The 26,191-nt window shown below is 42.7% G+C and overlaps 1 protein-coding gene across 2 annotated transcripts in view; it reads left to right on the top strand.

Moving 5' to 3' along the window:
• PTPRB (protein tyrosine phosphatase receptor type B) overlaps nucleotides 1-24,250 on the top strand; it is a 116,017-nt gene extending 91,767 nt beyond the window's left edge. For both annotated transcript variants that reach the window (XM_004752439.3, XM_045072848.1), the window contains 12 exons: nucleotides 1,886-1,985; nucleotides 2,775-2,858; nucleotides 2,962-2,979; nucleotides 3,093-3,174; nucleotides 3,781-3,871; nucleotides 4,541-4,617; nucleotides 6,282-6,416; nucleotides 7,420-7,542; nucleotides 7,735-7,898; nucleotides 9,562-9,697; nucleotides 16,126-16,246; nucleotides 18,524-24,250. In XM_004752439.3, the coding sequence (XP_004752496.1) occupies nucleotides 1,886-1,985; nucleotides 2,775-2,858; nucleotides 2,962-2,979; nucleotides 3,093-3,174; nucleotides 3,781-3,871; nucleotides 4,541-4,617; nucleotides 6,282-6,416; nucleotides 7,420-7,542; nucleotides 7,735-7,898; nucleotides 9,562-9,697; nucleotides 16,126-16,246; nucleotides 18,524-18,546 (1,154 nt within the window). In that variant the 3' untranslated portion in view covers nucleotides 18,547-24,250. The remainder of the gene's footprint in view (nucleotides 1-1,885; nucleotides 1,986-2,774; nucleotides 2,859-2,961; nucleotides 2,980-3,092; nucleotides 3,175-3,780; nucleotides 3,872-4,540; nucleotides 4,618-6,281; nucleotides 6,417-7,419; nucleotides 7,543-7,734; nucleotides 7,899-9,561; nucleotides 9,698-16,125; nucleotides 16,247-18,523) is intronic.
• Nucleotides 24,251-26,191: the final 1,941 nt, after the last annotated feature.

Genomic DNA, 26,191 nt, shown 5'->3' with positions numbered 1-26,191 from the left:
GATAATCTCCCACTTTTCAAACCAAAAAGGGATCAGAACACAGTTAAGAGGATTTAGATGTGTTGGCTTATAATTTAATGTTAAGCAGGGGCATTGTAAACACAATTCTGTCCTATTTTGAAAACAACAAAAATTGCGTGCCGTTCAGCAAAGGCAGGTAGTAAACATATACCCAAAAAATAATATTAACCATGTTAAAAGAAAAATGATCGTGGTGATTTAATGAGGCTTGAAAAGCAACACTGAATAAACAAATCCAAGGGCTTAAAGTGCAAGTTCAACAATGGGCTACTCCATAGACCTAAATGTAAGAACTAAACAATACAACTTTTAAAAGAAAACGTAGGAGGGAAACTCTGTGACCTTGGATTAGGAAATTATTTTCTTGATATGACAGCAATAGCACATGCAACAGAAGGGAAGAAAAGCCAGATAAATGGGACTTGGTCAAAATTTGTGCTTCAAAGGAGACCTTGGGAGAACTACTTGCAAATTAATATCTGATAAGGGTTGTGTGTCCCCCATATGTAAAGAACTGTTACTTTACAGCTCAATAATGCAAAGTCAAGTAACAAAGGATGTGAGTAGACATTTCACTGGAGAAGATACACACATGGCCAATAAGCACATGACAAGATGCTGAACATCATTAGTCATTAGGGGAAATGAGGATGGAACCCACAGTACTACACCACTTCACACCCCCTTGAATAGCTGTGATCGAAAGACAATAACCAGTGTTAGCGAGGATATGGAGACATTGGAACCCTCCTACATTGCTTGTGAGAATGTAAAATGGTTTAATTGCTTGGGAAAACATTTCTGCAGTTCCTCAAAATGTTAAACCTAGAGTTACCATCTATTTAAATCAGCAACTCCACTCCTAATTTTATACCTAAGAGAAGTGAAAACATGTGCCCACACAGAAACTTCCACACGGACGTTCTTAGCCACATTGTTCATAATAACCCCAAATGGAGATAACCCAAATGTCCATCGGTGGATGAATGGACAAACAGTATGTGATCTATTCCATACAAGGAGCTATTTATTATTCGCCTATAAAAAGGAATTGAAATACTGAGACATGCTACAACATGGATAAACTTTGTAAACATTACACTGAGTGAAAGAAGCCAGAGACAAAAGACCACGTATTTCTGATTCAATTTATACAAAAGGTCCAGAATAGGCAAATCTATGAAGACAAAGTAGATTCATGGTTGCCAGGGGCTGGGAAAGAATGGAGAAGGACAGCTAAGAGGTACGGGGTTTCTTTTGCGGGGTGGTGAAAATATTACAAAATGGAATGTGGTTGTGTTTGTAAAACTCTGTATCAAAAATCACCAAATTATACAATTTAAATGGGTGAATTGAATGGTATGTGAATTATATTTCAATAAAGCTGTTTTAAAAATAAGCTACTCTTACTTATTTACAAACTCCAAGAGGTAGTGTCATACTAGATAATAAAATGAAATCTCCTTAAAACAGCTCTCCGTCACTCATTGGACTTGCCCAAGTCCCTGATGCTATTATGTGTGTTTCATTCAAATGAAATACCATTTTGATTTTGGTGGTGAGATCTGCTGGCCTTTGTCTCAAGCACCCTAAACCTTACCTACAAGCCCCAGTGAGCATAAAATCCCTTTATAGATAGAACGCTATTAACTTCAAAAGTGTGAGGACGGACCTGTGGTTACAGCATCCCCTCTTCCTGGCTGCGTACCCCTACCAGCAGATAGTAAAGACCTCAGCGTGGGTGTCGTTCAGATTTTTCTGTAATAACGCTCCTAGGGAGATAAGGTTTCAACAGTTCTCTTTCTGGTTCTTTAGCACTGATTTTTCCTGCCTGGGTTTGCTATTTCCTTCTGGTTTCTTGTAGAGCCTTTATTTGGAGTTATTGAAGGTGTGAGTGCGGGTCTGTTCTTAATTGGCATGCTGGTGGCCGTGGTTGCCTTATTCATCTGCAGACAGAAAGCCAGGTAAGTACAAAGATTCCTTTACCGATTGGGCTCCCAACTTCGAAGATGCAATGGAAAAATGCCCTTGCCTGGAAATTAAGAAGGGAAGGCAATTTCATTTCTCCAGGTTAAATCACCTTTGTTTTTCAAGAGAAACAAGTCAGACCCTCCAACCACGACTGGCTTTTTTCAGCCTCGCTCCATTCCCCATTGATGAATTTTGCCCTCCCCAAATGACTGAGGGGGGCCATCTGTAGCTTCATTTGAATGTGAAATAACTCCTTTTGCTCAAGAAGATGGAGATGTCTGTGAATTGTGCACCCAAGTGCTTTTCTGAAAAATGCTGAGAAGTATGGTTGACATCACCATCTCATGGTCATGTTTGCCATGCTAATTTAAGAAGGGACCGAAAAGAACCAAATAGCATGTGGCCCCCAAAGCCACGCCCCCTCCTCTTAGGGAATTTATTTGGCACATTGTCCTCCCTCTCGCAGTCATGTCTTGCATCTAAGGTTTACCGGGGGTTTTTTTAAGGAAAGTTTTATTGAGAGTGTGGGAAGTGATTATGACCTGTAGCCAAAAACCAGAAGACATACCTCCAGCTATTGCGGAGATCCGTTTCTGAGTGGGAAAGATCTATTTCTTCTTTATGTTCTTCCTCCCCTCAAAGAGACGTTGGCTGAGTGTAAATCTACATGAATACTGAAAAATCCATATTTGCACAGACATGCACAGCCTCGCCATAAATGGAAAAATTTGTTTAAGTCAGGTTTCGTAATCAGAATATAAATCCTCTCCCTTATGTCGCAGCCATGGTCGAGAAAGGCCCTCTGCCCGCCTGAGCATTCGCCGGGATCGACCATTATCTGTCCACTTGAACCTGGGCCAGAAAGGGTGAGCACCACGTTTTCCTTCACATAAATGTATTGAAAGATGAGCTGATTGTCTTATGTGAGATTTGCTAACGAGATCTTTCTTCTTTTGGCGTCCTTCACAGTAACCGGAAAACATCTTGGTAAGAGCGAGAACTCATTACTGTATTATCTGCTTTTGAAATACAGCTTGGACTGGGTATGGCAGTGTCCCTTTTCATCAGTAATTTTTTTTCTATTATATTTTTAACTATAGCCCAATAAAAGTAAATCAGTTTGAAGGGCACTTCATGAAGCTGCAGGCTGATTCCAACTACCTTCTGTCCAAGGAGTACGAGGTACGACTCAGACTCAGGGATGCCTTAGCTGTTCTAGTCTCTAGCAGAACTTCCCTCCCAACCTCTCCTGTGGAGGCACAGGCTGATCGGGCTGAGGAGTTCAGATGACGTGTAGGACCTCAGCTGAGTGCTCTTTTATGTCTGAATCCGTTCCCTATGGGATATGCCACCTCGTGTCAGAGGCCAGTCTGCTCTCCAGAATAGCAAAGCCAGGAAAGTACTACTTGGATGAGATGTTAAGAAAGAATGAAAAAACCTTGAATGTAAACCTAATTCTGTCAGTTATTTAACCTGACATTTGGCTTGACTGGGAGACAAGGTGGTTTGGTGACAAGTGTCCATGCTTTGGATTGGACTCCCAGCTTTGCTACCTGTGTGACCTGGGGCAATGAGTTATCTGGTCTGAGCCTCATCTGTAAAATGGAGGGGAGGATACCTCCTCTGAGGCTGTTGGGGGGATCAGAGCAAATGCACGTCCAATATGAAGCATTCCGTGAACAGTCGCTACTGTGACATATTCTTAGATTGTTATGTATCTCAAGGACTGTATGATTGCCTTATTTGATTTCATATTCTCCATTTGCAAACTTCTTTTGGACCTAACAGGACTTGAAGGACGTGGGTCGAAACCAACCATGTGACATTGCACTCTTGCCGGAGAACAGAGGGAAAAATCGATACAACAATATATTGCCCTGTGAGTTTTGTGTTGAAATTTGTAATACTGTCTTCCTCCAGCCATTTCTTCTCTTTCCCAGAAATAAAATGGGGCTAAAGAAAGGTGATATAGCTGGACATGGAAGAGCTGAGGCTCTGAATGCCTTTTAAAAGGAATGTTATCGCTCTTCCCTCCTGTGGGGTAACAACGAGCTTGAATTCTGGTTAGGAGACGCCTCTCCTGCTGTTGACAGTTCATCATGTGGTCTAACTTCTTCTCAGAGGCTTAGGGGCTGTCACAGCGTTAATAGCCAAGGCCAGTGTGCGTTTCTTTATAAAGTCCCCAGTTAGGGATTATTGTATATTCTTACTCTCCTGACCTGATCAGCGAAGCAGTGGAAGAAAGTTGTTCTGGATTGTTCTTTCAGGCTACAAAAGGGAGCTGGCCACTCCATTGGGCAAATGGTATAGCACTATGAAGGAAAGCATGGAGGGGGCCTCAAAGAGCATTTGGCTTCTTTGTTCGCCCAGTGTGACCTGGGCAAGCCCTTTATCCTATCCGAACCTCATCTGCAAAATGGAGACTACCTCCCTTTGGGGCGTTTTGGGGGTCAGCGCTAATGGACGTCAAATACCAAGCATTCCATCCACAATAGGAAAATCCTCCCAGGACCCAGTGACAAATATCTCTCAATCAACTTCCTTCCAGATGATGCCTCTCGAGTGAAGCTGTCCAATGTCGATGATGACCCATGCTCAGACTACATCAACGCCAGCTACATCCCTGTAAGTGAACCATTACCCACAGCCTGGGGTAAAGCTTTGACGGGGGGCGAGCGTAAAGACACCTTTCCTCCCACGTGCTCCCACTGTTTCAGGTCTGGAAGCATACTGATTTAGAAAACCATGTCTGATTGCCATAAAACCCAGGATGTGCAATTCCATCCCTGCCAGGGCCCATTTTCACAATGGCTGTAGTGAGACAGGATTGAGCCCAGGCGGCACAGTGAAAGGTGGTTTTTTCTCTTTGCAGCCCATAGCTAAGATTAGAGCTCCCTAAGGAAACTCCGTTGCTCATGCTGCCTAGCAAGCGGAACTGATTCGATGTTCTTTGGAATTTTGAAAACCAAAGACACAACTCAAAGGCGGTGTCAAACCTTTGGGCTCAGATTCTGGGCTAGATCCTGCCAAGCTTCCTACAGCATGCTCTAGTGGAGAAGGCTTTAAGGCCAGAGAGCTCCAGCTTTGAATGCCCTCCCTGTCCCTTGCTGACTCTGTGACCTTGGGCAAGTTTTGTCACCTCCTGGGGCCTCTATTTTCTTATCCAAAAAATGGGGATGATATTTACCTCAAAGAGTCATTCATTCACTCAGTAAACACTATCTAGTTAAGTAATAACTAAACCGTCAGAGATGCCTCAGCAGGGGCGGGGCATAGGGAAAGGACGAGGTGACACCACGGGGAAACAGGCTGGAGAGATGTCTTCTCCAGCACTAACACACATCTGCACCACGCGGGGTCTTGTTCAAATGCAGATTCTGATTCAGCGGGGCTGGGGAGGACCGGGATTCTGCCTTTCTCACAAGCTCCCGGGTCACTGCGGTGCTGCTGGTCTGAGGACCTCCCTCCAAGAAGCAAGAGGGTAGGGCTGCTAGGGGAGTTTCTGGGAGGAGACCCCCCCCCCAGCGTCCAGCAGGGCAGAGAATAAAGGAAGGCTCAGCAGAGCAGGCAATGTGCTAAGATGTGGAGGATAAAGACGGCCTGGCCAGATGAGATGCAAGGTTTGGGTGGGCGGGCGTGGGGGTGGCAGAGGTGACACAAGGCAGGGGCCCTGAGGAGAGACAAGGAGAGAAGAAACTTCAGCTCAGAGCTGCGAGTCATTCTGTCTTGCCGGGGTGCAGAATAAGTGGGCGAAAATAGCCTACTCCTAGAGTTGTGGTTCAGATTAAGTAAGATCTGTGAAAGTCCTGCCCCACGGCATGTTACGGGTAGATGCTCGATAACCCATGGTTTCCCTTCCCTGAAGTTTCCTTTGCACCACGTCTCTTACCATTTCACTCTAATGTCCATTTCCAAAATGACAAAAACTCTTCTGCATTGAATAGGGGAAGAGCCTGAGGAAGTCAGTCCCTCAGAATCTACACAGACACACACACACACACACACACACCCAGCAAGAGTGAAGCATTCTCTAGATTATTGCCAAGTCCCCTATTGCCGTTTAGAATGGACCCAGCCTAATAAGTGGGAAGTTGGTTCTTAACAATAGTGCAGTGTTCCGGTCTTTGTCCTTCCCGCTCCCAAGCCTTGACACTTGGGTTAGTATCTTTTTCTCCAGTCGCAGATCTGGCAAAGACCTATATATCATCTAATCTGCGGAGATAACCCTCTGTTTATAGTTCTGACGAGGCCCATTGTTTCTGGCTCTCCATCTTGTAAATTCATCACAGGGCAACAATTTCAGGAGAGAGTACATTGCTACTCAGGGACCTCTTCCTGGCACCAAGGATGACTTCTGGAAGATGGCATGGGAACAGAATGTTCACAACATTGTCATGGTGACCCAGTGTGTGGAGAAGGGCCGAGTGAGTAAACTGTCTTCCTGCCTTCCGAAGCTTTCCTAGTGCCGCCACCAGGATGGAACCCTACCCCACCCTCCGAAGCTAAACCCCACAGAGGCCAAGGAGGGTCTGTGGGAATGTCGCTCGTGAATTAAGCCACTCAGTTATGAGAGGCTTACATGGGGGATGCCCACTTCTGATTCGGGGTCTGAAGTTTCAGTCAGAGGTGTTTCTGGGTCTGAAGTTTCAGTCAGACTGGTATCATCAAAAGTGCTCATGATTGGGGAAGACTAAGTGGCCCTTGTCTGTTCCATCCTTTGGTGTATGGCTTGCCAGAGTCCCTGGTCCTGCCCCTACTTGTAGGAAAGAAGCCGACTCTCAGCTGTGTCTGCAGACCTGAAGTGAAATAGTTCTCTGGACAAATCAAGAAAACCTTGTATACTGCACTCACAAACCTATACCTTGTCTGGTTATTTGGAGGATTAAAAAAGTGATGACATATAAAATGCCCAGTATCTGTGTTCATAATTCTCTCTCCTGGCTTCCTACATATAAGTTGGAGCCCAGCTAAATGTTCTGGCATTTCAGAGATCCCGTGGCATGTGGCCCTTGGTCCAGGTTAGGACAATGATATTTATATTTAATTATATTTAATATCACTGTCCAAAAGGGGCCAGGAAGACTTGGCCTTCCTCTGCCCAGCTAGGCCTCTCTTCAGAAAGAACCACTGGAACATACGGGTTAGGAGAGGAGGGACTGAGATGCTGAGGAATCAACAAAAAGCTCAGGCGCTGGAACTCCATGCCCCAGAGAGGGAGGTGAACCCAGCGATTGGGGCTCGGCTCTCCCTTGCAGCAGCCGGCTGGCTGGGGCACGGACCCTGAGCACACTGAGGCGGAGCCGGGGCCGATGCTCTAGCGGTGACCCCAGATTCCAGGTCGGGAAGACATTTCAAGGAGGAAACGTCCAGGTTCATAGCGGAGTCATGTGTCTGGACTCACGTCTTTCTCCCTATGCCTCCCTGTAGGTGAAGTGTGACCACTACTGGCCAGCAGACCAGGATTCCCTCTACTACGGGGACCTCATCCTGCAGATGCTCTCGGAGTCGGTGCTACCTGAATGGACCATCCGGGAATTTAGGATATGCAGCGTATGTTCGTCTGTTTGAGGTCGCTAAACGCCCCAGCTGGGGGGTGGGGGGCAGCAGGACACCTCTGACTCCCCCTCCTGGCTGTCTCCTGCACCGTAGTTTCAGCTCCCAGGAGCTGCTGCCTGGTCCCCGTGGTCCGACCGGAAGGTTGGCCTCGACTCCTTCCCCTGATCCTCGTCTCTGCTCCTACAGGAAGAACAGCTCGACGCGCACAGACTCATCCGCCACTTTCACTACACGGTGTGGCCGGACCACGGGGTCCCAGAGACCACCCAGTCCCTGATCCAGTTTGTGAGAACCGTCAGGGACTACATCAGCAGGAGCCCCGGCGCCGGGCCCACCGTGGTGCACTGCAGGTACTGGACGACGGGGAGCCGGTGACAGCAGGGCGCTGGAGGGTGTGTCTGCGCCACCCAGCCTGCCTGGAGATACTATTAGGCCCTCTTCTCTCTTCTCTTCTTTGCTTTTTTCACCTTCCACGCCTCTCTCACCCTCACTCTCCAGCCCTCTTTCTCTCCCCCTTGCTCTTTTTGCTACTGTTCGAAATGCAAAGTCCCTACGTGCATGACTCCCCATGCAAATTCCCAGAAACCGCGCTCGCGCTCTCTGAGAACCTGCGTGTTCTCGCCTCTTGCGGTTCTTACTCCTTGGAGTGGCCTAAGCTCTCTCTTTGGCCCACATAAGCCCTACACATCCTTCCCGGTCTCTGCTCCAGACCTCCCTTTCTGGTCCAGTAGCACTCGCCATTTGTAGCCCCCAGTTTTGCTCTTAAATTTCCCTTCTCTCTTGACTTCTCTTTGCTTTAGACTGCATGTCCATAAAGTCAGCCTAACAAGCAATCCCTCTCTCTTCCCCTCCGGGGAGCCTGGTATTTAGCTAATTAATGTTTGCAGCAACACTTTGATAGCCCTAGCCAAATGGCACTAGGAAATAAAGAGCACGGAGTTGCTCCGGTAAGAGAAATGTCAGATGCCCTCGTTTTCTCCCAATCAGCCCAGCACCCTAGGAGCCTGGCTTTTATGTGTCACTGGAACCCAGATGCTTTTAATGGGAATGCGAGGCACGTGAGAGGGCTTTCTGAGGAGTGGCTGGCGTTTCTGCCTATACCCCTGGAGAACTGTTCTCCTTTACCTTGTATGTCTGTGCATCACAAATCCCCAGGCCATACAGTCCCCCTTGGGAGGCGATTCAGCCATCCCTGTGGATGCTGAAGGTGTTTGCACCCTAGGATCCAACAGTTCTGCTTCTAGACCTCCACCTTAGAGAAATCCCCACACTGGTACACAAGGAGGCTCAGCGCAACACAGTCTTTCTCAGAGAGTAACTAAAAATGATCTCATTATTGGGGCCCCTGGGTGGCTTGATCTGCTAAGCGTCGACCCTTGGTTTCCGCTGGGGTCATGTTCTTGGGGCATGAGAGCCAACCCTGCATCGTCTCCATGCTCAGCTTGGAGGCTGCTTGAGATTTGCTCTCTCCCTCTCTCTCTGTCTCAAGTAAGTAAATCTTTTTTAAGAATCATCTCCTTGTTATCAGTAAAGACTAGATCAGCCGGAGATGAATTGGCAGCGGCATGTGAACTCTAGAGAAGCTAAAAGAAAGTGGATCTGCCTGTAACAACAGGGATAAAGCTCAAACACTACACTCAGTAAAAAAAGAAAGTCAGCAAAAGGATATGTAAAATATGTGACCATTTCAGTCAATCTTTGAACCCCGCAAAATGAGTATATTGTTTATGGCTTTACATGTAACCAGGAAAAGTATACAACATGCATGGAAATGACATACGCTAGAGGCACAGCAGCACTTATCCCTGGTAGCGTGGCGGAGGTGGAGGAAGGAAGGAGAAAGAGGTGAAACCTGGGGCTTTTCTTCGAGAGAGCTCATTGAGAGAAAGAAGGATTCCTATATTCTCCAGTAACTTGGGAGGGAAAAGAAAGACGATCCTGGAGTCTTAGGATGCGGTCCTGAAATGCCAGTTTAATGGAAAAGTCTCAGTCTTCCTTTGTTCTCTTTCCTAGTGCTGGTGTGGGTAGGACTGGAACCTTCATCGCATTGGACCGAATCCTCCAGCAATTGGACTCCAAAGACTCCGTGGACATTTATGGAGCCGTGAATGACCTAAGACTTCACAGGGTTCACATGGTCCAGACTGAGGTAAGAGTTAAAGGCTGAAGGACACGAGCCACCTTCCCTGTCTCTCTCCCCCAAAATGTCCCAAGCTTTCTTCTGACAAGGGTAAAGAACTATGACTTATTAGGAAGAGAAAGAGAACTGAATATAGGCATTCTGCAGGACCTGTTATTTTAAAACAAATTTCAGTGACCTTGAGGTCCCTGGTGTACCCTTACCCTCTACTGAGCTGGTTGCCCATCTTCTTTAGGTGGGTAGGAGACAAGATGGATAATTTTTAAATCAACGTGTGGTACATGGGGGAAGGGACAGTCCAGTCCATCTTAAGGATCATTTTAAGACAGGCTGGTTTGGGGCACCTGGGTGGCTCAATTGGTTAAGCAACTGCCTTGGGCTCAGGTCATGATCCTGGGGTCCTGGAATCAAGCCCCATGTTGGGCTCCCTGCTCAGTGGGGAGCCTGTTTCTCCCTCTCCCTCTGCTGCCCTGCCTGCTTGTGCTTGCTCATTCTCTCTGTCAAATAAATAAATAAATAACATCTTAAAAAAAAAAAATAAGACAGGCTGATGTGTGAGCACACTACAGTGCACCTACCTGCTCACCCATCTCTGGAGACCCCAGGCAAGTGCACACTGGTTCCAAAGGATAAATGCTTCATTGGTCCTTTGACATTTGCAGGGCTTTTTAAAACATGTTATTTCATTAAATTCGTAAAAACCAAAGAAGAGAGGTAGCATTTTCCATTTCTGGGCTACAGAACTGAGGTATAGAGGCTAAAGACCTTTGCACAGCTCTGAAGTGGCCAAGCTAGGGCTTGAATCTGTTTGAGAGAATCCTAAGCCCTTAGCCCCAAAGCCTTAGGGTCGGGTCAGTGCCTCCACAAGGGCCAAGCCTGTTGCTCCCCCACATAGTTGCCTTACAAGACTCAAGTGCTCTTACCCTGTGTTTGCCAAGTAACTCTGCAAAGTCCTCTATGCATTGGAAAAAAAAAAGTTCCCATGATCAAAAAGGTGAAAAACCCTACGGAAAAACCCATATCCTCTTACTGATGCAGTACGCAGGAAAACTGGGGAGGTGGTGTGTTCCACAAAACAGGGACATCTGGCAGCAAAGGCTCCCCATGAGCTTTGCTGAACCCACTATTCCCCAAACGACCTTGACCACTGAATTCTTTTCTTTGTGCAGCACATATTAATATCCTGCTGATCTCACATTCTCTGATACATTTGGAAAAATACTGGCATCATGGTTTCCTGTAGGCAGTGGCCACACCTGGAACCCTCCGTCACCGCCATTGTCCTGGGTTGGGAGTACTTTCCTTATAACCATGACTACACTATACTTTTCAATTTTTACTATGGAATTTTTTTAATACATAAAACTAGGGAAAGTGGTTTAGTGAATTTCCATACACCTAAACACCAGCTCCTACAACTATCAGTATTCTGTGTTTTTTTTTTTTAATCTAAATCCCATATACACTATTCCCCTACCTCATGACCTTATTGGAAAATTTTAAAACAAATCCTCCTTATCAAACCATTTAATCCTTCAATGCTGTGTATGCAGAAATTTTACAGATAAGGACTCTTTAAAGATTGTGATCAGAATACCATTATCACACCTAACAGTTTTAACCATAATCCCTTAATATCACCTCACATTCAGGCAGAGTTTAAATATCCCTAATTATTTCAAAATTACTTTTTAATTTCCATAGAATCCAAACAAAGCCCACACACTGCATTTGGTCGAAGTCTCTTTTAAATTTCTTTGAAATCTATAGACACCCTCCTCTGTTTTCCAAGCTAGTTCTTTGTTAAAGACACCAACTCATTTGTTCCATAGATTTTACCACATTCTGGATTTGACTGCTTTTTCATGGCATTAATATCTTCCTCTATACCCTGCGATTTTTGTCAGTAGGTCATTAGATCTAGAGGTTCCCTTAAACTCAGGTTTTTTTACGGTGCTGAGCATTTCCTGTTGCATCACGTCAGGGGAGCACTTCCTGTCTGTGTCTCTTTTAGCTGATGAAATTGACAATGACCATCCACTGTAAATTTCTCGTTAGCTTTTCCCTTAAACAGCTTCCCCAGCTGTTGCCCTGAGGACAGCTGTCTAGCTCTGCCATTTCATATGGGGATGCAGAGTTATCTCACGGTATCATAATTGTTATCCTTCATCTTTCTCCACAAGACTGCCAGTTCCAAGAGGGTAGGAATTTATTTTCCTTCTCTCCATTTGCAGTTTTTTTTTTCACCTGTTAAATGAATAAACAAATAGCCTACAATTATGTTGCTAAAAAGTCAAGATCAGTGTTTCATTATGTATTGTCATATTTACAAACTCAAACCATATTTAATTTGTAATTTGGGGAAGGGTAGATTATCACATTGTAGGTGGTCTTGCGGAATGTGCGCGTGTGCGCGCACGCGCGCGCGCGCGCGCGCGCGCGCGTGTGTGTGTGTGTGTGTATTATTGTCGGGGGCATCTTGGGTCATGTGTTATTTGCATACATCTGCCCAGAACTCCGGAGATGCCCTGAAGCAAAGAGCAGGCACTCGTATTATAAATACCACTGGCAGGTTTCCGGCACAGGGGTATCACAATGTGCCATAGCTCTTCCTCCTTCTTGGATATATCTCCTTCTTTCCACCATTCCCTTCTCCTTCTCCTCCTAACCTCTGAGGATTCTATGCTGTTGTTCCTCAGCTTACCCTTTTAATGTTTGAGTTCCCCAAGGTTCTGTGCTCAAGATGCTGCTCTTTCTTCCCTCGACCTTCATTCTTTCTCACGTCTCATGGCTTGAAGAACCACATACGTGCTCCTGTTTCCCAAATCTCATTCTCCTTTTCCAGCAATGACCTAAGTACCTGCCTACTGAACAGTTGCACCTGGAAGCCTTATAGTTGTCTCAAACTCAAAAAATCTCAAAACTGATCTCATTATCGGTCTTTAAACAAGCAATAACAAAGAAAGCCCCCCTCCCCCTCTCGCTCCTTCCAGTTTCAATAATGGGGTTGCCATCACCTTGCCCTCCATCTGTTTGCCCTAACTAGGATTCTGACTTCTCTTCCCAGGGTTCCCACATTCAAGCAGTCACAGAGTACTGTCTGTTGTACCCGCCGTCTTTTTCTTCCTTCTAGTCTCCCACGCAACTGCCACTGGCCTCGCTCAGCTGTTTGTCAGTTCTCACTGGGGCCTTTTGTGCTAACCTCCCCTGCTCCTAGCCCCTATCCTAACAAGTCTGTCACCACAGCCATCAACAGTGCTTTTGCTGGCTGTGTCAGCTCCTTGCATAAAACCCTTGGCAAGCCCTCCATTGCATTAAAATGAAGTTCAAACTGTCATCCTCGTTGTAAACAGGTCTCTTCATAACCAGGCCCCCAACTTACTTCTCCAGTTTCATAATATCCCCCGCCCATTGTTTTAGGGTCTGCCAAAATTAAGGAAGGTTTCCTTTCAGAGGTCAAAATCAATTTTGATTCTTTTGATCATCATGAAATAAATATTACGCGAAGAGATGTTTGGTCTCTTCTTTTTTTTTTTTTTTTTCTCTATCAAATGAAATCCCAGACAATATTCAGATATCATCTGTCCTGTTTTAACTCCTTGCCCACAGTGGGCTTCTTCTGGTCTTGGAAGCCCTGGCCCCAGCGCAGATCTGACTTGTTTGGTGCTGGGAGTGAGGGCATAAGGGTATGATCTACCCCTGAACCAAAGGAAGCAAAGAAGAAAAGAGATTCAGACCAACCTGTGTATTACATTTCTGAGTCTATAGGGATAGTCAACTTTAATTTTATTCCACCTTATTTGGACACAAAGGGTCTTCACAAATTTTAATATATCCAAGAACAAGGATTTCTAAACAAAGAGGCATCACACGTGGGCTTTTGAAATGTGTCTCTCCTTCCTTTAGCCTGCCTTAGGGGAAATTTGCAGTCTGACTCCCAGGGAGACACTCAGAGGAAGCAGTAAGATGTTAAAGAATAAGAGTTGACAGTCACAGTCTGTTCATCTCCTCTGCTTTCCGCAGGAGGAAAACAGTGGGATGTGGTAGGAATAAGCTTCTTGGTGCCCGTTTGGGAGATTGTCCTTGGGGTTTCCCGTGGCCCGTGCATCTTACATTTTAGCTATACTGGACTGCTTGCAGTTTCCAGAATAGATGTGCACGTTCATGTTAGTTACATCACTTGGAATGTCCCACTTCTGGACTCAAATTTTTACCTTTCTCCCTAGTTTGATACTTCTCTCCCCCAAAAATGAAGCTGATGATTTCTTCTTATGTGTGAAGCTTTATACACAATTCTGTCTTACAGTTATCACCTTGTAGATATTTGTTCACATATCTGCTCCTCTGCTAAACTAGGAACTCAGGGACCATGAAAAGCTAGAAGTATAATTTTATAAATACTAGTACTACAAGAGTTGGTGAAATCGAATGGAATTGAGGCTTCACAAGTCAGCTAGACAGAGCAAAAAATTATCTTTAATAACTGAAGGTTCATATATAAGACTCTTTTTCATTAAGAATAAAGTGGGAAGTACATTAACAGTCTGAAAGTTTTAATAGTAATTATTTTTAAAAGGACAGTCTATTGGGAGAAGAAGGATTTATATTTAAGGCTGCTGGAATTAATGAATATTAACTGGCTTCAAAGCCCATAGTGCATCATTGTTGAAGAATTTATTAATGAGGCATAGTGTAGATGTAATAGAATTCATTCCCTGTTGAACTTTAAAGTCCCAGAGTAATTTAATGTCCCAGTACAATTGCAAATGTGAATCATGCTTGGGATGGAAGGAACCAGGAAATGTCTGTCTATAATTTGGTAGATTGTTTTCAAGATGGCAAAAAGAAACTGTCTATACTAACAATCATTTTCAGGACACTAACCTCCTCAAATTTTCAAGATCAAGGTGGCATAAAACACACATTACACTCAGAAATGCACAGAATAGTTAATATTGAAGCAGGCCTCACTTATGATTGATTGATTGATTGATTTCTTAGAAGTATCCTAATCTAATGAGTATACCGGTCCTACATTATGAAGTCCGTTTGGTAGATGACCAGACTACCTTCCCATCAGGGGCAATTCCTAGTGTCAACCCATGAAAATAAATACCGGACCACTTCTAAAGTTCATTGGTGAGGGGAGATCTTATAGTATCACTTTCTATCTCAAACCTTTAAGATACTTTAAGGTAACACATTGATCACCTTGAACACAGGGTCCAGGGATGATTTTCGATAATTGACAGCAACACAGAGTCTCATACCCTTTTGTGGCCAAAGGATTTTAGCTCTAGAAGAGATCTCAGATTTTTTTCTAGATCTTTCCCGAGAAGCCCTGTGATTCAGTTTAGGCCAGCTGGAGGCAGACGAAGAGCCCACTGTCTCTTGCATGCTGTTGTGTTTTCTCCCAGCCTCTTCTTTCCCTGGACTCTGAGCAGTTACTATGTCACTAAGGGAGGCCAAGCAGTGAGGTCACATGGACGTTCTTTCCCTTACTAGACAGCTCTGTTGGTAGCAAGGAAGGAAGCTTTTGTCTAAACCTCTATTGTCCAGTGAAGGTTTTTGTGTGTCTTAATGGTCACCAAAACATTGACTCTTCTATCTTTGTTTCTGTCTCAAAAGTAGTTAGTTCCCACATAGTTGACAGAGGTGAGTCTGTTCTCGCTGCATAACCCTCTGTAGTCCTTTGTCCTCAGCCAACCTCTTCAAGATTCTTCCTTGTGCCAGTCTCAGATGCTGAGAGAACCAAAAGAGAGAGACGCTGACCTTGCCCTCAAAGAACTGACAGTCCAGCTGGGTCTATTGTATACACCTTCTTTTTCTCACCATCCCCCCAAAAGAAAGGGAACAAAGCAGCAGCGTATGCAGCAAAATGATTTTCTCATTCAATAATGCAATGAAATTAGGATTCATCTAAGAAATCTGGTATAGTGAAAAGAACATGAATATGCACCCTAGGATCAAATGCTAGGGTCCCATTTCTTGGCTATGTAAGAAGTTACTTAACTTCTCTGAGTCTTCGTTTCTATGGATGGTTATATCTACCTTATGAGATTGTCAAAATAATCAAATGAGATAATTTATGTCAAAGGCATAGTACGGAGTTTAGCATTCAGTCATCTATTTAATAAATATTTGTGGAGGAATGACTATGTGCCACATATAACTCTAGGCACTCCTGAAATATACTCTATAAATATGCATGCCCATAAAAAAGAATAAATAAACACCACCTCTCTCCTCATTACTATTATTCTCCTCTTAGTGCTAACAGAAAGCACTCTTCTATGTACTAGAAACTGTTCATGAAATGATCAAGAGATTTGCTAACTATATAGAATCCCACCACTCTTGATGCTTTGTGAGAGTCTCCCATCTTTCTTGTGCTGAAGAATTTGCCTTCCTCTGACATGTTTTGTGCTTTTTCATAGTGTCAGTACGTATACCTACATCAGTGCGTAAGAGATGTCCTCAGAGCAAGGAAGCTACGGAGTGAACAAGAAAACCCCCTGTTTCCAATCTACGAAAATGTGAATCCAGAGTATCACAGAGGTAGGAGCTTAGTCCACTGACTTACAAGTTCATGTATCAAGATATGATGCATCTAGAAACCACTGATAACCTAAAGTTCTTCCAAAATGCGCCAGCCCTTCCTTCTTCCACCCAAAGGCCCTTAGAGAGTGGCGATGCAGAGGAGAGGCAGAATGGGGAGGGAGCCTCACCACCGAGTACTGACTGCACGTGGAGGCTCTTCCTATCTGGCTGGGGGTGCCCCCTCTTTAGGATTCTGCTTCACATGTCTTTTCTAAGCAGCATGGCTGTTTGCTGGGGAAGATGCTTTGAATTCACAACTGGGGATTCAGATTGTAAAATCCCTTTGAGAATTTGGCCATATGCATTGAATTCCTCATTATGTTCTTGTCTTGTCACCCAAGTGCTGAAAAAGCTTTATTCATGACAATTTTTATAGCTAAAAGTTGAAGTGAAAAAAACCCAAATGTTTAACAGTGGAGGGCTAAGTATATCACGGTGCATTCATTTAATACAATGCAGTCGTTAAAAGTGATATTTTTGATGATATTATAACATGGATATTCTTTTTTTAATTAATTTATTTATTTTCAGCATAACATGGATATTCTTAGAAATATGTTGAGTTAAAAAAAAAAAAAGAAGCAGGAGCACATGGGTGGCTCAGTCAGTTAAGTGACCAACTCTTGGTTTTGGTTCAAGTCATGATCCCCAGGGCGTGGAGTTCTAGCCCTGCCTCGGGCTCTATGCTCAGTGCAGAGTCTGCTTGAGGTTCTCTCTCCCTCTCCTTTTTCCTCTCCTCCTCCTGCCTGTATTCTTTCTCTCTCTCTAAAATAAATAAATAAATCTTGAAAAAAAAATGCTTGTTCTCTGTCTCTTCCCCTCCCCCATCTCTCTCTCTAACAACAACAACAACAACAAAGAATGTAAACAACACATGGAGGTGGAGGGAAAGACCAGAGAGAAATAAACCACAATAGTAAAAAAAAGTTCTCAGAGAAATAAAATAATACATGATTTTTCTTCTGTCTTATGTACTACATTTTCTAGAACAAGCATGTACCATTTTTTAAACAAAAAATTCAGTGAAACGAATGTATAAACTTTCAAAGGCACTACTTTGATCAGACAATAATTACTTGACAAGTGAAGGTTTTCATGCCTTTTCCCACGCTAAACCATCATTTAGAAGTAATTTATCACAAAGGCTAACTGCAAATTTGAAGTTCCCTTGTGTTAGTTATCTATTACCACCCAACAAATTACCCTACAACTTAGCAGTTTAGCTCAGCATTTATTATCTCACAGTTTCTGTAGATCAGGTATTTGGCAGGAGCTTAGCTGGGTGGTGTCGGCCAGGGTCACTCATGATGCTGTAGTCAAGTTGCTGGCCAGGGCTGCAGTCATCTGAAGGCTGGACTGGGCTGGGAGGTCCACTTCAAGAAGGCACACCCACACAGCTCTTGGTTTAGGTCTCAGTTCCTTGCCACGTGGACCCATGTCCATCTAAAAATCAGATAATTCTTGAAACATTATTTCAATTATATTATCTCCCTTTCTTTTTTTTTTTTCTAATCTCCAATTCTAACTGATCCTCGATTTTCTTTAGTTTCTCTGCACCCTCTGTACCTAACCACTGAGTCAGTATGTTACATAGTTAATAATCTGTGAAGCACGTATACATGAGAGAGCTTCCATTTAAAGGAGTCTTTGTCAAACGATAGTTCTCTTGTATAGAGAACTAATTAATTAGGGGTAAATAATTACCCCCTAATGTATCTGTAGAGTAAATTAAGGTTTTTGCGTGTCACTTTCTTTAAGAAGCTCCAGAATGTAGGAAGCTCTGGGGGATCTGGGAGGCATCTTTGTCTCTTGTTATGACTTGTGCGAGAGTATTATTATTATTTTTTTTTTTTTAGAGTCATCTTGTATGCTCCCAAAAGAGCCAGCTATGGTATGATTAGCTTCAGGTATCTAAAAGTTAGGATGCAGGTCCTAGCTCTAAAACTAACTAGCATTACCAAGCTGTATAACTCTAAGTGAGTTATTCTGCCTCTCTGGGCCCATGGGCTCATCTCTATAATCAGAGAAGATGAACTAGAATTACTAGTTCCTTCCAATTCTAGGAATCTGTGGTTCTGAATGGAACAACATGGACCCCACAGCAGTGGTCTCACCCTAAACCATATTGAACGTTAGTCATTTCTGCTAGTCTTATCCATTAGTAATCTTCGTAAATGGAACAAACAGCTGTGACACACCCAGCTCCGTCTCTAACCACAGTGTCCTTCCTTTCAGACCCGGGCTATTCAAGGCATTGAGAATGAGTCTGAAGATCTCTCTCGGATAAAAACTATTCACTGCGTGATTTAAAAAGCAAAACAAAACAAAACAAAACAAAAAACAGGCTTCATGCCCTACAGAGGTGCCAGCTATTTCTGTTGATACTATGTATAATTTATTAATCTGAAGAATTTTAAAGAATTTATGTAATTTAAAGGTAACAGATATTATTGTACATAGGTGTATTTTGTAGTTTATTCTGTAAATATGTATTTTTCATAATGTTTAATATTAAGCTTTATATATTACTATTTTTCCACACTAAAGTGTTCATGGATTGTTCTACATAAACTAATTCAACCTGTATAACAGGACTACTGGTAAAATATATATAGAAGGGGTTACAGAGGCAATCCCATGGGCCATGGTTTTGAGCTGTTTTGATATTCACCAGTCAGGATAAAGGCAGGGCTGGAGAAAGCATGTAATACAGCTGGCCTTCCTGCATTGCTCTTCTAGGAACCTAGGGATCCAAACATGATCCAAATGCTATTTGGACAAATCTAATTGTCAAGAAAAGATTTGGGGAAGGGGGTTAGGTGGCCCCAAAGCTGAAGTAGGTGGTTATTCCTAAACTACTTCATCTCTTCCCTTTGTCCTGCCAGAGGTTCAAGCCCAGCTGGTCAGTTTAGGGACCATGTAACTTGCAGAGAAGTCCAGGCTTCAGGGTTTAGGAGTCTGATAGGGAACAATCCAGTCAGAAGTGATGAATTGCTTATATCAAGAAGAATGCCCCCTGTACCCCTGACTGGAAACAAGATCAACGTGCAAAGTGCCATCCAGGGACTTGAGATTATATCACTGCACTCGTAGTGTGGGAACATGCATACCCATACCATAAGGAGTGTGTTGGTTGACGTACACACCCTCACCTTTGCCTCCTTTCTAGTGGGTTGCATTCCAGGAAAAGTCAAAATGATGTCACTCGTACTTGGTTTTTCCCAGTAAAAGAAGATTGTTGTGGCAGATTATATTTCTGATCAAAGGAGTTGGTATTAACTTCTTTTTAGAAGTGTCCACAAACATCGGATATAGCTCATTAAGCAAGCAAACAACAACCACCTCCAAAAAAATCTTCATTCATACTTAATATAGAAATCCCAAAAAGACTTTCTTAGTAAATCAAAATATCAGCCGTCATCTGAAGGTGCCTTTACCATAAAAGCCACCAAGTTTGTCTTCAGTATTTGTACCTATTTTGACTATAACAAATTTCAGTGGGTTAGAAAGTGGGCTTTGCCCTCCTCAAGCTCCAGTTCTGAGGACAATTTGAAAGGTATCTGTAAGAAATCTTCGCGGCTACTTGAGAAATGAGGCAGGATGTTCACCTTTTTCTCACTTACCCATCTCTCCACAAATAAACCTAAGAATTAGAGATGAAAGTCATTGACCTTACCGTTTCAACTGCAGAGAGTACACATTTCTTTTCAAAGTATGTATTTTTGCTACATACCATAAAGTCTCATAAGTAATATAATGGAGGTAAATGAAAATCATTAAATATATCTAAAATAGTTATCTGAATGGTTATGTAAATTTCCACACACACCAGAAAAATTTCCAGGGCTACTTGAAGTTTATAAAAACACGGGAAAACTTTCTAAGAATAAATGTGAAGAGTAATAAAAGAATTCCAAGTTTTCGCAGTCTCATTGTGCTCAATGCCCTTGTGAAATGGTGGTGGTAGGCTCTGCTTCTGTTTCAGGGAGCCAGGTGGATCTTCTAGAAATGAAAAAGAACAATACATATGTAACGGTAACAGATGTACCACCAGGAAGAAAACAGAGGTCAGAGATTAATGAGATGTGGCATCCATTAGGAATAACTTCCCCTACGTTGAAAAAGAAAAGCAAGAAAAATACAACAGATTTTTTTTTATTTTTATTTTTTTAATTTTATTATGTTAGTCACCATATAGTACATCATTAGTTTTTGATGTAGTGTTCCATGATTCATTGTTTGCGTATAACGCCCAGTGCTCCATGCAATCTGTGCCCTCCTTAATAACCATCACCGGGCTCCCACATCCTCCGACCCCTCTCCCCTCTGAAATCCTCGGTCTAATTCCCGGAGTCCATAGTCTCTCATGGTTTGTCTCCCACTCTGATTTCCTCCCCGCCGCTTCATTTTCCCCTTCCTTCTCCTAATGTCCTCCATGCTATTCCTTCTGTTCCAACAGATTTTTTAAACTAATGTTGCTTGGCACAAAGCACATTACCACGTGGAGAGAGAAATTCATTTTTGGCTTTTCATTCATTCAGAAAAGTTTTACTAAGTGCCTATAAGCCGCTAGGCACTGTCCTAGAAACGACACGTTTCTACTCAATAAAGAAAATGCATCCCAATAATAAAGGTAGGGTGGTTGTTACTATTCCAACTAAGCTTGAAAGAGGGCCTCGGGGAGCCAATGAAAGAAGGAAGCAACCCAGGGCAGTGGCTGCCTTCCTCAGAGCACGCTGCCAGATGCTAATGCTGCTTTACTGGCGAACCACTGGATCTAGAGGAGAATGCAATTACTCGCACCAACCAGGAAGGAAAACTAAAAAACCTACATGCCTGTAACAGTAAACAGTGTTCATGTATCCTAATGTGTCTGGGGTGACATCGCGGTTCGGGAAATGGACACGACAAGGGAAAACTGTATGTTCTTTCCATCTAATCCAGGAAATATTTATTCCTACCCTCCACCTGTCTAATTTTAAATCTCCTTAGCAACAAATATTTCACTATCTTCCCTCCTGCCGCCACCAAAGAATAAATACATTATCTAGTTGATCTGTTTATTAAATTTAGGAGGGGGGGAAACTTTCCTTGACATTCCGCTCAATTGGATGTATTTTAATTGAATCCTGTCATGTGCTGTGTCTTAGTAAACACCCTGTTTCCTGTCGTGGGGGGGCATCCTGTTTGCACCTGTGCAAACTCCACTTTAATCATCCAGCCTTCAAAGTGCTTTGGAGCCATCAAATCTTGGGAGAGTCCCATCTTGCATCTTAATCATTATTTATCCAAGTTCTTTATAATTAACTCCTTTAATCTCTACTCATTAAATCGATTCCGTATTATCATTCTGTTGCTCTCTGGATAGCAGCCAGGTTTTCTGCTCTTGGATCAGATTTTTCAAAGGCTCATTTCCCTGCCTGGGCCTGCACATATTTGTCCTAAGTAATTCACCATCCCTTCCTTAACACTTCCAAGTCCCCCTCTCTCCCTACTTGTTCCCTTCTTTTTTGAACATGTTTGTTTTCCCAGTTGAATGTAATTTTATTTTCTGTTCCTCTTATCTCCTTAAACCCACTGGCATTTCATAGTTTTTTCAGGCTCCACATTATAGAAGAGATGACCAGGGTTTCACTTTTTAAATACTAAAATGGTCATGGCACACAGACATGTTGGGGGCAGTTTTATTTGGAAGGGTCTTTAATTAATTTTGTTATTACCTCTTGGAGGAGAGCCGAAAGTGACATGGGAAAATAATATGAAACCACCAAGCAGATGTCCACCAATACAAAAATAGACCTCACATGCTATACTTCACACTCTGATTCTCTTGTCTTAGTGTCTCAGGATCCAGTTTCTTATATTAAACAGTCTCCTTACTTTTTTGTAAGAAAACCGGCCATATACTAAATTCCCAATTACTTACCTCTCTGAGTCCTGGAGGTTGTAATCCGGAAGTCATAAACTGGCCACCTCTGCATGACAGCAAATGGGAGGACCTGAGCCCCAACCCTGGGAGGTTCTAGAGTTTTAGTTCACACACGTGAGCCATGCACAACTTGAGCTGCTATTAAAAAGCAAAGGAAATAGCTGCTTGTTTGAGGTGGTAGTTCAAGGACTTTCCAGGTTCCATGAGGAAATGAAAGTAATTCACCAGCCAAGACAGTGTGGCAAGAAGGAATGGCTGATCCTCCCCCAGGTGGCTGTGAGCAACCCTCAACCCACCTTCATTCCTAATGAGTTCGAGTGAAAAGGCCATTACCAGCCCAAATGCCCTGTTAAGCATCTGAGTATTCTTAACAGAGATTTCAAATCACATCAAGTATTCAAAAAAAGTTTCATATCAGAGGAAAATCTGTAAATCATGACTGCAGAAAGCAAATGACATAATTAGGAGGGGAAATATCTGAAAAAGGAAATCTAACCAGAAGTCATCAGGAAGAGAAAATGGCATCATTTCTGTGTGTCCAGATTGTTCTTTGAAGATGTCCTATTTCTATTAGGACATATTACCTTTGTCGGGGGGAGGCTCTCCTTGATGTCATCAGCCAGATGATTTAGCTAATTAAGCAATTGAATTGATTCATTTAGTTTTGTGACTTGACCACGTGTTTGACTAAACCGACTAAGCTTGAAATTCAAGCACACTACCTTAGATTCTTGTAGTGAATGATGCCTTTGAAAGTGGCCATTTTAGTTAAAATACAGGGTAACATTTGATACAGCCATGGTAATAGCAAAAATCTGTTCCGTTCTAAAAATGTTTCTAGCAATGGAAATATTTTTGACTAAAAGAATACTCTTGACTTGTAGGGAGGCTCCCTAGGAATAAATGTATGCAACAAAAATAAGACATTTTATTTTTTTAAAGGTTGTCTATATAGATACATTCATGAAACAAGGAAATTGTTGGTGAATGCTCTTAAAAATAGAAGTTTATGTAATGGAAATCAAGAAATCTATTAACAGATTTACCAAAGATTATTTTTATAGCCTATATGCCAATGTACATGATCTTACATAAGTTACCAAAGTAAGTTATTCAACACTGTGAATAATGTCAGACAAATGTAATGTGCCCCTTCTAGAATCATCACAAAAAATGTTAGTTATGGCTATCTTCTGCCTTAAGTAATTCCTTTTAGGACATACCTTCTTCACAAGAGCAAGCTTTTGGTTATGTTCAAGATGTTCTATTTTAATTGTTGAGTAAGTGGAGAAGTATCCCAACAAAAAGGAGCCCATACAGATGTGGCTTTAGAGGTTCATAGTACAGTGGGGCCAGTGTTCCCTCTGCAAGCTGTGGGGAGAGTTTGCAGCGGCAACTTTGTGAAAGGTCCTACTCTCAGCCATGTTGATGACCGGATGCACCAAAGTCCTGCCTGGAGAGCCCTGGGTCTCTGGTCTTGCAAGTGGGTCCACTGGGCTTACACGTTGTATAAAGGCAAGGATCAAGTCTCTAACATCATCTCTATTGCCACCTTGCAGAAACTATTTCCCAGCTCATAGATGTTCAGCATCTGCATCTTGAGCAGACACCGCTCCTGGCCCAATACTTTGGATTTTAGGTAGCCAGTGTCTAATAACACTGTCACCCACAGACGTGTGGTTGGCTATTCCTTGAGTTCTGTGCAGCTTAAATAAACACTGTAATGCCAGCAAATGAACATATTATGTTCTGTAATAGAGCACTTCTATGTTTTTAGAATCATGTATTCTTTCTCTGCAACTCTGGTTATTTAAAATGGCAGTGGATGATTTTATTTTTTTCATACTATTGTATCTCCCCGCCATATTGTGTTTCTAACCAACTCTATTTGAACAACGAACGTCATTAGTCTCCCTGTTTAAACTATGTATTTGCTTAATATATTTTCACCGTTGTAATGGTGGTCAAAAAAGTCTACCTAGTATCTCACGTACCTTTTCCTAGTACAGGAATAAAACTGATGTTTGTCGAGGCAAAGTGTCCTGTCTTCTCTTCACCTGAATCTCATTTGTCAATTTCTGTCATCCTTCTGCTCAGGAGAAAGGTCAGATGTGACTGCTTTTAAATGAGAAGAACCTTCCAGGCCATTATCATAAGAATATGGTTGTCTTAATCTTCACTCCTACAAGTGCTGAGTTGGTTACCTAGGTTATCATGTACATTATAATAGACTCTCTAGTTGACTGTCTCCAACGAAATTCTTGTTTTCATCCTTTAGTTCATTAGTAGCCAAAATGTCCTCTGTTCCCAACAGTGTCAGTGTATTCTCAGAGGCGCTGCCCCAGCTGGCTCACCGCGAGCCCTTCGAAGCCATTCACACATTAGCAGGCAGGGTGACATTTGGTAAAGGGCTGCTGTGCCTATTTCCAGAATTATTATTTTGCCCTTTGCCTTCTCATATTTCAGTTAAAAGATCAGTGTCCGTCACAGCTCCAGTATTTCATTTTTCTACAACTTACAGAAATCTCTATTTTTCAAAAATGGGCATGAATAGATTTGCATATAAAAGCATTCGATCAAAGTAATGTTTCCCTTTTAAAAGGTTTCTTGATTCCAATAATCAAGTTAACAAAATAACTTGACTTATGAAGCTGGACTTTTTCTTTTTTTTCCAAAGTAGCTGTTTGTTTGATAAAATTTACTCTTAAAGTATTTGAACTGGGGCACCAGGGTGGGTTAAGTGTCTGCCATGGGCTCGGGTCATGATCCCAAGTTCCTGGGATTGAGTCCCTCATTGGGCTCCTTACTCAGTGGGGAGTCAGTCCCTCCCTCTCCCTCTGCCCCTCCCCCACCCCAGCTCCTGCTCTCTCTTTCTATCAAATAAATAAATAAAATCTTAAAAAAAAATCTGAACTAGGGGCCCCCAGGTGGGTGGTTCAGTCAATTAAGCTTCCACCTCTTGATTTTGGCTCAGGTCATGATCTCAGGGTTGTGAGATTGGGCCCCACATGGGGCTGGCACTCAGCATGAAGTCTGCTCGAGATTCTCTCCCTCGCCCTCTGCCCCTCCCCACACTTGCACGCATGCGTGCATGCACGTACTCTGTCACTCTCAAATAAATACATTAATAAATAAAATTTTTTTAAAAAGAGGAATTTGAACTAATCACTTAGCAATTTTGTTGTTATGTCGTCCACCATCATAAAATGTTAGAACTGGAAGAGCCATCTTGGGGATGGACAATGAAAGAAACCAAGAGCCAAATTTAAAAGTGATACAGCAAAATCAGACTGTGCTAGAATTGAAGCTTGTCTTCCTCCTACTCTCAGGGGAGGATCCAACCCATCTACATGTAAATATACACAAATAGGAAATCAGCTCTGGGGCCAGTGGATGTGGCAGCCATCTCCCACGCTGAGACAGAAGCGTCAATGGAACTTTCAACATATTGTATAATTATTCCTCTTATTTTTATATCTCGTATGTCTGAAGACATCCATTTGTTAGACAAATCTCAGTCCATATTTTAGAGTCATGCCTTAGCAAAGCCATCACAACCTTAAAGCTGAAATATTGACTAGAAAAAGAAGAAACATGATTTTTCCAACATAATACTATTATAAAACAGATTAAATCTAATTAAATCAAACCACCTAAAGCCAGAAGAGGTTCTACAGTTAGATCTTGAAAGGATTTGCAAGGTTTTGATGTTGGTAATAAAAGGAGAGTTCATAATAGAAGGGTAAAAATTAACCAGTAAAATTCAAGTTTGAGTAATAGAGAAAACCATGTAGGGATGGTTCTATAGGGGCGGTAACATTCACCTTCACCTTTTTACCAAAGGAGGTAACCAATCCCAAAGGTTGTCCTATCTTCCCAACCCAGTATCTCCAAAGGAAAATCGTACTATTACATTAGAAAACTGCTGATCTGAGCAAAGCTTGCCCCTTTGTGTGTGTGTGTGTGGGGGGTTA

The sequence above is a fragment of the Mustela putorius genome, unplaced genomic scaffold, assembly GCF_011764305.1.
Source record: "Mustela putorius furo isolate JIRA1106 unplaced genomic scaffold, ASM1176430v1.1 tig00537227_pilon_pilon_pilon, whole genome shotgun sequence".
In the NCBI taxonomy this organism is placed as follows: Eukaryota; Metazoa; Chordata; class Mammalia; order Carnivora; family Mustelidae; genus Mustela; species Mustela putorius.
Note: the sequence above shows the minus strand (reverse complement) of the source record. Positions and strands in the feature narration are given on the sequence as shown.